General features: G+C 45.0%; 2 protein-coding genes across 2 annotated transcripts in view; one reads left to right on the top strand and one right to left on the bottom strand.

The window, feature by feature from the left end:
* Positions 1 to 497: 497 nt before the first annotated feature.
* LOC102778103 (ras-like protein family member 11B) lies at positions 498 to 4,495 on the top strand. Its single transcript, XM_006809830.3, has 4 exons — positions 498 to 1,364; positions 1,602 to 1,655; positions 1,759 to 1,835; positions 3,027 to 4,495. The coding sequence occupies exons 1-4, from the start codon at positions 1,262 to 1,264 to the stop codon at positions 3,435 to 3,437; spliced, it is 645 nt and encodes a 214-aa protein (XP_006809893.2). The 5' UTR covers positions 498 to 1,261; the 3' UTR covers positions 3,438 to 4,495.
* Positions 4,496 to 4,512: 17 nt separating this feature from the next.
* Positions 4,513 to 11,712, bottom strand: part of plin6 (perilipin 6) — a 19,077-nt gene continuing 11,877 nt past the window's right edge. The window contains exons 7-8 of the mRNA XM_035916521.2: positions 7,141 to 7,407; positions 4,513 to 7,058 (exon numbers count right to left, since the gene is read on the bottom strand). Of these exons, the coding sequence (XP_035772414.2) occupies positions 6,648 to 7,058; positions 7,141 to 7,407 (678 nt within the window). The 3' untranslated portion in view covers positions 4,513 to 6,647. The remainder of the gene's footprint in view (positions 7,059 to 7,140; positions 7,408 to 11,712) is intronic.

Raw genomic sequence — 11,712 nt, 5'->3', positions numbered from 1 at the left:
AGTTCGATGTCATGCACAAACCTGTGTTCAAACTTTATTGTGAAAGTCTGTGTCTACGTCCCTTTTTTAGGAATTTGAAACACTTTTACTTTGATGTGAACAGAAGCTGGTTGGACTCATCGAAAACATAAAAATCTACTGAAGAAGAACTCAAATCTAAACGTGGATTCTTCTTCTGCTGTACATTTTATCAAAGAAAATGTTAGGCTGTGTTTTTAAGAAATACCATTAAATATTTTTTTCATGTGACTGTAAATCACCTCTTTACTCAGAACACAAATCCCTTTGTGCGTGCATCAGGAGGCCGTGAAAGTGCCAAATGCACCGTCCGCTGTGGAAACCCCGCGAGACTTCGATCGCTGTCTTATTGAAATTTCTCGGTAGGCTGAAAATCGTGCGGTGGGACAAACCGCTTTTAAACAAAATGATTAAATGTAAACTTTTAGGTGCACGAGGAGGACTTCGAGAGTCTTAGAGTCGATGATAAAAAGCTCACTTATTTGTCTGCATGATTTATACAGCAAATATGGCCCCGAGGGATCCAGTAATGAATAAAGATCAGATATCTTGGTCTAAATTTGGAAATTAATCCCCCTTTGATATCAAATTAAATGATTTGTTGAAGAAAATAATAATCAGTTAAGTTCTGCAGCTGCTGAAGAAAAACAGGAAGAATGAGGTTGTTCAGCTGGGAGCCAGCAGGTGGAGCCAAAGAGGCAGAAACGAAGCTTGTCGTTTAATCGACGCGCTCTGCAGCACACAGTCTTTCCCCACTGAGACGAACCCAGCTGCACAAATCTGCAGATTTTCACACGATGCAAAAATGTCCCAATAACTGAAAAATGAGACAGAGACACACCCTCAATGTCCCCTCACTTCAAAACAGGTCAGATGGTATAAAAGCAGAAAGGTTGTAAACAGCAGAGAAAGGTCATTATATCACCACCACCCCACTCCCACCCTCACCCACCAATGCAGAGTGGTGCAAAAATGTTCCCACAGTTAGTGAAAGCCCTGAAATACCCTCAAGACACCGACACAAGCACGTACACAAAGATGCTCATATCTGCCTCCATATCTGCCTCGTTACTGCTGTAATAAGACTCCAGATAAGACCCTCCACCAAGCACGGGCTGCAGTCAGACTGGGCTGTGACTCACAGCTCCGAAGCCCCGCCCACACGGGGTACATAAGCCGGCGGTCTGAAGCGGCGCCTCCAGATCTTTGGCATCTATTGTCAGCAAACCTGAACTGATTCCTGATGGTGGTACAGGAGAAAAGTCGTATGGAGGCGATGGAGGGAAACCAGCAGAGGGTGGAGGTGAACATCCTGCTGCTCGGAGCTCACAATGTTGGCAAGTCCGGTGAGTAAAGATCAAACCGGCTCATTTCCAGAATATTTCATGTTTGCTTACAGAACGTTTTCATGTTGATTCGTTAGAAATATCCTCTTTATGTTTCTCTTCTCGTGTTTTCACTTCATTTCTAGTTTTCTAGCTCAAATGTTGCTCAAAGGAAACAGCTCTGTAGTCATCTATGAACATATTTCAATGTACTGGTTTCTGTTTTCTTTGATCTAATGATCTTTTCTCTCTGTGCAGCTCTCACCGTCAGATTTCTGACCAGGAGATTCATCAGCGAGTACGGCGACATCGGTGAGAGCTCTGTCTGTTCATGCTCCGACTGATCGAAATCATTATTCAGTGTCACTACTGTGAATATTTATTCACGCTTCCCCTTTATCTCTTGTTCTTTCAGAGTCAGTTTACAGCCGAGTTGACAGAATTGATGGGCAGGAGATCTGCTTCAACATCTGGGACTCTCAGTATGCACAGGTAGGTCTCCACCTGGCTGCACCTCGCACACACACAGGTGTATTTCCAGCTCTTTAAAATGTGATCCTTTATATTAAAACACCTTTTTGGTTCCCAAATTGTGGCTGAGCCAACAGATTTGAAAGATATGATAAACGTCAGTGCTAAAGATGGAGCGGGTACCACACATGCACGGTTATGCTTATGAGGAGTAGTTAGAATTAGGGATGCAACGATACCAATTTTTTCAAACCGATACGATGCCGACACTTGGATCTGACTACTTGCCGATACAGAGTACAAAAACCGATACTTCTACCACACACACACACAAATACAATTAATTGGAAGACAGGTTTTATTATATTCCCTGCCGATAAAAAATAAAATCTTAATAAAAATGACCACAAAAAAGTTTCAAGTGAAAAATAAGCACTTCTGTTAAATTATTGCAGAGTCTCCACATTGTAATTTTACAAAATATCACTGAACTATTGGCACTGTCTCGAGCTTTCAGAATAATAAATAAACACTTCTGTTTGGAATCAAATAAATACAAATTAGGTTTGAGAATAAAATAAACTTTTAAATTATTGCAGTTATTGCGTTCCACACTGCTGACATTTTGTTTAGCCTAGCTACAGCAGCCTCCAGTTTCTCTTTTTTATCTGGAGCTGCCAGTCTCACTTGCCTAACCCTGTGCCTGTTTAGCGCGGGATGTCCCCCTAGTGGCCAATCTAAAAAACTACAACAGAAATGAGAAGCCACCCTTTGATTAATGAAATAAGTTGGTATCGGTTAACTTTTACGAGTATGAGCACACACACATTTTACAGTATCGGCCCCGATACCCGATACCAGTATCGGTATCGGTGCATCCCTAGTTAGAATACATAAGTATCCATGGTGATTAAAGGGCATCTTAAATCTGAGATAAACATGATTAATAAAATAAACATGGGGAAAGTGTTTGCTAAGGTCATAGGTCAAGTGTCTCCAATAGAGCTCTATACCAAGGAACGTCAGAAGAGTCGCCCCCTGATGGTCAATAGACAGAATGCAGACTGAGGACCAATCGTTTATATCGAGCGTGTGGTTAGTTTAGTTCGACAGATTAGTTTGGGGAACCTTTTTGCATAAATTTGCATATTAACACCATAAATAATGATGCGAGCATGAATTTTAGAGTTTGTGCGTTTGCTTTCTCCACAGCCCGGAGAGAAGAGTTCCTCCGTCAGCGACAAACAGCTGCAGTGGGCTGACGGGATGATCCTCGTCTACAACATGTGCGATCGCAGCAGCTTCGATGTCGTCCAGCAGCAGCTGCAGCAGATACGTCGAAGCAGGAAGCCGTCCTCTGTCCCCATCATCATCGTGGCAAACAAACGCGACCTGCAGCGGCACCGCACCGTCTCTGGCGAGGAGGGACGGTTGCTCGCCCTGTCCCAACAGTGTGGCTTCTTCGAGGTGTCCGCGGCGGAGACGTACCACGGCGTCCTGCTGGTGTTTCACCGCCTGGTCGACCTCGTGAAAGAGACGCGAGCTATAAGAAAAAGCACGGCCGGCGTCCGAGGGATCGTCAGGAGCGTGTCTGCAGTGTTTGCAAAGAAACGGGCAGAGTAGGCTCAACATGCAAAGGTTGATTTTGCTCATTCTGATGAGATGAAAACGTCAGAGAATTTCCTGTCAGATGCCTCCTGAGTGAAGTCAAAGGTCAGATACGAGACGGGCTGAGGAGGTTGAGAGAACGATTCTTTGTTGGAAGGTCGACGGTAAAGCTGGTCAGAGAAAAGTTGTTTCAGAATAAAGAGGGGCAGCTGGAGCTGAAGACCTTTAGCTCAGCTAGCAGAGAGGCGATGAATATCTCGGCACTTATCAGACACTGACACGAAGTTTCTTCCTCAGAGGATGAATCCTAATTACACAGGTGGTCCTCTGACTTTTCATTAGCCGCACAGGCAGGATGGAGTTCGAACTTCCATCCGATGAGCTGACGAACTCTTCCAGCACCAAAGAGCGTGATGTAACCTCCTCTGATTAAATTCTGGTAACCAATAGTGTTGTAATAGGGCCGACATTATGTGCTCCATTCTTTGGTTTGTGACCAAACATGTGCAAAAACACTGACTGTAGCACTAGCCTTGTGTATAGTCTTTAGCGTGCTAAGGTAGCAAGCGTGCACCAAATTTGCATTGTTTCAGAAAATATTTTAAAAACTCAACGAATTCTCGAGTTCCCCTTGAAACATCTGAAATCATCAGGACTCTGCAGCCTGGTGGGAATGTCGGACGTCTTTGTGTAGTCTGAAAGTTTTGTGTGTCAGAGCGAATTACATTTCTGTTGGATTAAAAAAATGGTTTAGATGTGAACTCGCTCACTGACTGACGATCAGCGTTTTTTCTGGCTGTGATTTCAAACAGGTTATCAGGTTCTCCAGACACTAAACTTACACCATCATGGACCTGCAGGAAAGCTGGGTTCAGTCTGTTTTTAGCTCCTGGATGAACGAGTGGCCCGCCGTTAGCTGGCCCCAGCTCTCTGGGATATATGAGAACAAAAGAACCTATCTGTACTGTAAAATGAATGTTTCTTTTTGTACATAAATCTATTTATTCATATCAGTGTTGTACAGAAACTTTCCCCCCCTGAAATTCAAACCTGAATAAACAACATGAACCAAAGTCACTGTTCAGTCCTCTGAGGTTTGACGAAGCTTTTATTTGAACTTGTGGCACAGTCAGAAACACTTTCAGATCATCGTTTACATAAGTGGTTTCATACAGACAAGAGTGACAACCATAAAATCAATGATAACTTCTAAATGATCAAAACTATATTAATTAAAAGAGATTAAATGAGTTTCAGCAAATTTCTGTCCAAATAAAACGGGTCACTTTCTAACAGGTTTAAACGTGAAATATTTCAAAGTGCTCGATATTTTGGACAATTACAACCACCACTGATCACTTTGACTAGATTCTACTGCATCTGCCTTTTTTACATAATAAAGTTCAGAACTTAGCGAACATTCGTATACCCAACAAGTCTGGTATCAAACCCATCCACACATCTCCAACCAACAACACAGAGCCTTCATCACTACTTTGCATCAGTGCTTGATTATCAGGAGCAAAACACAAAATAACATCACCAAGCTGCACGTTGACCAAAAACACAGCTTTCAGTCACATCTCATCAACTCCGTGACTGGAAAAAGGTTATGAAATGTGACTAAAGGCTTTTCTTCTACAAAGCAAAGCAGATTATGAACAGCATACATTTAACATATTGGAAAGAATTCTGAAATCCTGGTTGTGTCCAAATTCATGGGCTGCATCCTCCTGATGATCCGGCCTTCGCGGTCTACGTGGGCCGGGTCCTCAGAAGGTCGGGTAGGCCGGAAGTAAACGGCTGTGAAATTGGACAGTCTCGCCTTCTGATTAGCGTCACCGCTGTCTCGGTGGAGTTTAATAAACTCAGCCGTCTGCTCCTTGCTATCTAAAATATAACAGGACACTGGAGTAAACTCTCGACCGTCTCACACTTCTGTTTAATCAGTTTTCTGTTTGACATTTAAACCACCCGGGGGATTAATAAAGTTTTATTTTATCTAATCTAATAACTTTAATCTCAGCCAAACCGATTTACTCACAAACAAATAAAACACTGAAAAAAGCCCAACAATAACATTTTTAGGTTGTCTAAGTGACTTATATCTTACGTTTAACCCGAGTAGCGAAAGTCCGCGGTGATCTGAAAATGATGTGCCGGGAGTTGTGCCGTTCTCGGCGGCTTCAGTGACCCTCGAGCTCCGGCGAGCTATCGAGCTGGTGGGTAGCACACGTCTCCGAAAACGTCGAAGCACTTTTGCAAATATGCGATATCTTGATAAACGAGCAGATATTTGATGTTTACACAGCTACTTTCTCGCCTGAAAATATGTTAAAAGTTTGTTTTGTGACCCAGAAGTATTAGTAAGAGTAATTTTAAAACTTAGTAGCGGCCGCCATTGTTGGAAACTGGAGTTTGGCTGGGCCGCGCTATGAATTCTGGGATATGGTAGGCCACGAAGGACACACCCGACTCATCCTTCAAATTCGGGGAAAAGGAGGACGCATTTGTCGGCTGCATTCGGAGGAGTCTACGAATTTGGACAGCCTTCGGCGCGTCGCTGTGACGTAATCGGTCTACAAATGCGGCCTCAGGAGGATGCAGCCCATGAATTTGGACACGACCAAATATAGAACATTTTCTGTGAAACAGATCTGGGATTATTTGGGACTTTGTGGCTCGACATTAAACCCGATTAAACCTAATGACAGAGATTTCTCTGGATTTACATTGATGCAGGTTGATACTCTAGATTCATGTGACGGTGTTTTTTTGGGAGGCGTTCCACATGAATCGGTCTTGGGCCCTTTTTTATTTCTTCCGTCTTAAAAACCTCCTGAAAGATATGGCAGTATGAAAAACATGAACTACAACCTGCCTTTAAACACTTCATGACGTTACAATGAACAATAATAAATATGATTCTACACATTTGGCCTCAGTGGATCAAATTTTAGGTTAATGAGGAACTAAAACTAAAGAAAATCTTTGTCTTGTAGGTTTTGCATGTTGCCGCCTGTCCACAGCGAGAACGGCGTCAGCGATCAAATAATAATTTGGTGACAGCTTTGCGGCTGAACACGAACGCACAAACCAGCAGCAGCTGAGGCAGGTTCGTCTGATCATCCAGGACTGACGTGGCCGGCTGTAATCGCTCGGGGGTCAGGGTCAAAGGCCGCGGTCGGTGGGGGATAAGGGTGGGGTCAAACCTCAGCGTGGTGTTTAATAGTCGGTTGTTTCTGTAGCGTTGGCAGCATTTTCGGAGGAGTTGGGGGTCAGGTACTCGAAGGCCTTCTGGCTCTGGGAGACGAACTGTTTGAGCGGGGTGAGGAGCAGCTCGGCGGCAGATGGCCGTCGAGGGGCGGCGCCTTCGGAAGGGAGGGGCATGACCTCCACCTCTGGGGCTTGGGGCTCCTTCAGACTCGAGCGACGACAGCCATTGGTTGGGTCGGGGCTCACAGGACCCCCGGAACCTCGTGCGGCGCGGGAATACAGGCTCCGGCGGCCGCGAGGACGGCCGTCCATGGCCTTCAGGAAGAGGCTGTTACTGGAGCCGCGACGAGACGAGTTGTCAGATACAAGCTCCTCTTGGTTCAAGAATTCCTCCACCTCCTGAGGAGATGGCTTCTGCAGCTGAAAACAAATGGGGAGTGGAGTTGGAAATCCGACATGTCTCAGGTGTGTTACAGGTGTGTTGCAGATGCTGTCTACTCACCATGTTGTAAAGGGGTGTGGTGTTGAACACGAACTGAAGGGTGATCTTGGACAGTTCCCTCAGCTCTTGAAGCAGCCCCTGGATTTGGAGGGGTACTCCTCGGACCTGACGAACCACACGCAGCTCCGCCAACATGGTCGCCCGAACTCTGACCGCATTCAGAGAGGCCTCTCTGAGGGCCTCTGCTTGGTACACCAGCGCCACCAGGAGGCCCTGCAGGAATTGCAGCAGGTCGCCGGACAACTTGAGGACCTGAAGCAAACCAACCTGCAGGGAACAGGTGCTGTTGTTAGAACATCCATGAATGTTGTGTCTCCAGCAGTAAACTTACTCAAATAGTGAATGAACTTGGAAGAATTCGGCTTTTTCACTCCTCTAGCTGCTTTGTTCTTCAGCTTCTGTCTTCTCCTTTAACTTTTCTGTTAGTAGCATAAACATGACCCATCATGGACAGGTGCAGTGGACCTATGCATGGCTAACACATTCAACAATTCTGAGACCAGGAGGAGACACAAACCCAACCTCATGGGGTCATAAGCTACTCCCAGTCCCAGTTCCAAGCCTGGATCGCACGATCTGATATCCTCGTGTTGGTGTTGTTCCCAGATCATCATACTAAAGGTTGTTCCAGGATCAACATTGCAAGTGACCAATCAGAATGTTGTGATGTCATACTTTTGCGACTTCGGGAAAAACCGGCGTAAAACAAAAAACTGTACTTAAGCTGCGAGAAACCGCCTTTGTCCGCCGATCAACGGACCCTAACCCTGACCCTAACCCTTTAATAAACGCTAAGCAGAATTGATATTGTCCTTGCAACATTGGAATTTCATAAATGCACGAATGGGTTGGTACGCAAAAGAATAACGTCACAATAATGTGATTGGTCACTTGCAATGTTGAACCTGGAACAACATTTTCATGATGATCTGGGAACAACACCAACACGACGATATCAGATCATCCGCCTGGATCAATGAGAAGGTGGATCAAACATGCAACGCCATCTGGGAACAGATCGCAGAACCCCGAGGATCTCCAGGATTTAGTTTTTGGAGTTATTATGAAGAAAGATCGCAAACAGCTTGATTGAGTTCCTTTACCCCGGTGATGACTTCTGATCTGTGTAGTGAAATACTGTGTTACTGTTCAGTGAGGCCTCTCTGCACTTTCCTTAAATCTGTAATAAGTGAGTGCCATACCCGAACTGGGACACTCGTGTCCTTTCTTTGGCGTAAACTTTCCGTAAACCTCTCAGAGTTCACGGAGACAGCAAATTTTCTGGGACACAACGGGGGAGAAAAATTGGACCGGTACCAGCTGGAAGCAGAGCGACACGTGAGGACGCGGAAAGCAACGTGTGAGGAGGGATTGCTCAGGAACAAAGATGGCAGGAACAGCAGGAAAGAGATCAGGGCCCGTCTGTCACACGTCCCCAAATGTAATCAGTGATGCGTTTATTTTGTGGAGGAAAAGCACTGAATTAACTACACTCACATGTGAAAGGACTCCAGTTTGTGCTGGTATTTAGAAGAACCACGCCTCCAGCTCAATACTTCTTTTGAAGACTATAAACTAATAAAAAATATCTTGTTTCAGGATCACAGTGACAAAAAGATGCAGGGGAGATAATCTGGTCCATAAACCTGGAATTTGGGCTCTTAGATGATAAAAACATCCGTTCATTTATTTCCTGCCTGTAAACTCGTGGCAACACTGCATTATGCGGATGAAAAGTTCTGTAATAAGAGGAATTATGTTTGTTTGCCTCACTCCAGAAAGGCTCACGGCAACAATCTGTATCACTTACTAAGAAAAGGAAAAGGATCAAAGTGTTTCCTGTCCGAAGTTCACTCCACACCGTCTCGATTTTCTCCTACCTGCAGTAGCCGCACACACAGACAACCTTCCATCCCATCATCCTTTATGTGAAACATCATTTCCTTTCTCATTTTTCTTACTTCCCTCGCCACCTTCTCTTCTATACTTGCTACTTCGTCTCTGCAGGTTAAACACTCAGGGCTCACCGAGAGACAAAACTCTGTCTAATTTAGATTTGGGCCAATGTAATTGCATATAACATACATACAACACAAACTGCAGATACGTTTGGATGCTGTGTAAAATGTAAACAAAGAATGAATGCAATAATTTGCACATCTCATATCATCATCTGTTTACTGGAGTGACAGCTGACTGAGCATCAGCCGACCAATCAGAGACAAGCCAGGATGTGCAACGAGATATTTACGCAGAGATTGTTGTCGTTGTTTTTCTCTCCGAATACAAAATGTTCTCAGGTCTGTCATGGGAAATTTGGGGTTCGGGTATTTGGGTCAAACAGAGACAGCGGGCCGTGACCTTCTGTGCTGCTGACAAACAGCCACTTGAACACGTGAGCGCACAGCGACAGGCTAATGAGGCGGCTGATTGCTGCTGACACAACAACATGTTGACCAGCTCACCTGCAGAGACACGTCCTCATTAGTCTGAATGAAAAAGGACGGCTGCGCCCACAGCCGAGCCTCGGAAATGTGACCAGCCTGTGCTTATAAGTCACACTGTGGAGGAGATGAGAGGCTTTTGCAGGGTCACTGCGGCGTGCCTTTCACAGGACGCCCAGATACCAGCAAGAAGAAACAAACGGCTCACTGGTGAAGTAAAAACACCACAGACGCCTTTCATGGTTCACAGGGGAAAGGATAGAGTTCAGTGTTTCCTCACACCAAAGATGCTTTTGATGAAAGACTCATTAAAACTCAAAGAGCTGAAACACTTCAGGGCATCCAACTCGTTTTATCGTTTTTTCTGGCCTTGACTAACTTCACTCCTCACTACTTCTCACGATGCTTCAGTTCAGAAGGCTGCACCAAAACTGTGAAGGTCTTTGCTTTCCCGTGGTGCTGTACGCAGTAATGGTGCTATCAAAGCAGCAACACGTAGAGCTTCAGCAGCAGGTCTAATTCAATCAGTTTTACAACAACAGACGCCTCGAGGAGTTTTATACGGTAAGATAGAGACCTACAATAACACTGGACGCAGTCAGGGTTTGGCTCAGTGATCGGGACGACGTAATGCACAAACACAATCTAGACAAACATTGTCACGTTTCTGCCTTTCATTCAAATAACTTCACAATTCTCTGTGTGCATCTTTACACACGTCGGGTATTCATATCGTTGTGGGGACATCTAAGTATAGTAAACTTCCAATTTTTGTTCCCCACAAAGATTCAATTTAGTTTTATTTACACAGCGCCAAATTACAACAAAAATCGCCTCAAGGCGCTTCATAGATACAGAGAAAAACCCAACAATCATATGACCCCCTATGAGCAGCACTTTGGCGACAGTGGGAGGAAAAACTCCCTTTTAACAGGAAGAAACCTCCAGCAGAACCAGGCTCAGGGAGGGGCGGGGCCATCTGCTGTGATTGGTTGAGAAGGAAGACAGGATAAAGACATGCTGTGGAAGAGAGAGTGTGGTCGTGTCCAAATTCATGGGCTGCATCCTCCTGAGGACCCGGCCGGGTCTACGTGGGGCGGGTCCTCAGAAGGTCGGGTAGGCCGGAAGTAAACGGCCATGAAATTGGACGGTCTAGCCTTCAGATCTGCGTCAGCACTGTCTCGGTGGAGTTTAATAAACTCGGCCGTCTGCTCCTTGCTATCTAAAATATAACAGGACACTGGAGGAAACGCTCGACCGTCTCACACTTCTGTTTAATCAGTTTTCTGTTTGACATTTAGTCAGCTGTGTGAAAACCACCCGGGGGATTAATAAAGTTTTATTTTATCTAATAATCTAATAACTTTAATCTCAGCCAAACCGATTTACTCATGATCAATCAAAACACTGAAAAAAGCCCAACAATAACATTTTTAGGTTGTCTAAGTGACTTATATATTACGTTTAACCCGAGCAGCGAAACTCCGCGGTGATCTGAAGATGATGTGCCGGGAGTTGTGCCGTTCTCGGCGGCTTCAGTGACCCTTGAGCTCCGGCTCGCTATCGAGCTGGTGGGTAGCAGATGCTCCGAAAACGTCGAAGCACTTTTGCAAATATGTGATATCTTGATAAACCGAGCAGATATTTGATGTTTACACAGCTACTTTCTCACCTGAAAATATGTTAAAAGTTTGTTTTATGACCCAGAAAGATTAGTAAGAGTAATTTTAAAACTTAGTAGCGGCCGCCATTGTTGAAACTGGAGTTTGGCTGGGCCGCGCTATGAATTCTGGGATATGGTAGGCCACGAAGGACACACCCGACCCATCCTTCAAATTTGGGGAAAAGGAGGACGCATTTGTCGGCTGCATTCGGAGGAGTCTACGAATTTGGACAGCCTTCGGCGCGTCGCTGTGACGTAATCGGTCTACAAATGCGGCCTCAGGAGGAAGCAGCCCATGAATTTGGACAGAGGTTAATAACAGATATGATTCAATGCAGAGAGGTCTGTTAACACATAGTGAGAAAGAAGAGAAAGGTGAGAAAGGTGACTGGAAAGGAAAAACTCAATGCATCATGGGAATCCCCGGCAGCCTACGTCTATTGCAGCATAACTAAGGGAGGATTC

The sequence above is a fragment of the Neolamprologus brichardi genome, chromosome 11, assembly GCF_056152115.1.
Source record: "Neolamprologus brichardi isolate AB-2024 chromosome 11, ASM5615211v1, whole genome shotgun sequence".
NCBI classification, from domain to species: Eukaryota; Metazoa; Chordata; class Actinopteri; order Cichliformes; family Cichlidae; genus Neolamprologus; species Neolamprologus brichardi.
The sequence above is the reverse complement of the archived record's forward strand: the minus strand, read 5'-3'. Positions and strand labels throughout refer to the sequence as shown.

Excerpts from the sequence above, each read along its gene's own strand:
- LOC102778103 (XM_006809830.3), top strand. The coding sequence starts at position 1,262 with ATGGTGGTACAGGAGAAAAGTCGTATGGAGGCGATGGAGGGAAACCAG. Across the intron at positions 1,365-1,601 it reads TCACAATGTTGGCAAGTCCG|CTCTCACCGTCAGATTTCTG; the intron begins GTGAGTAAAGAT and ends CTCTCTGTGCAG. Across the intron at positions 1,656-1,758 it reads CAGCGAGTACGGCGACATCG|AGTCAGTTTACAGCCGAGTT; the intron begins GTGAGAGCTCTG and ends TTGTTCTTTCAG.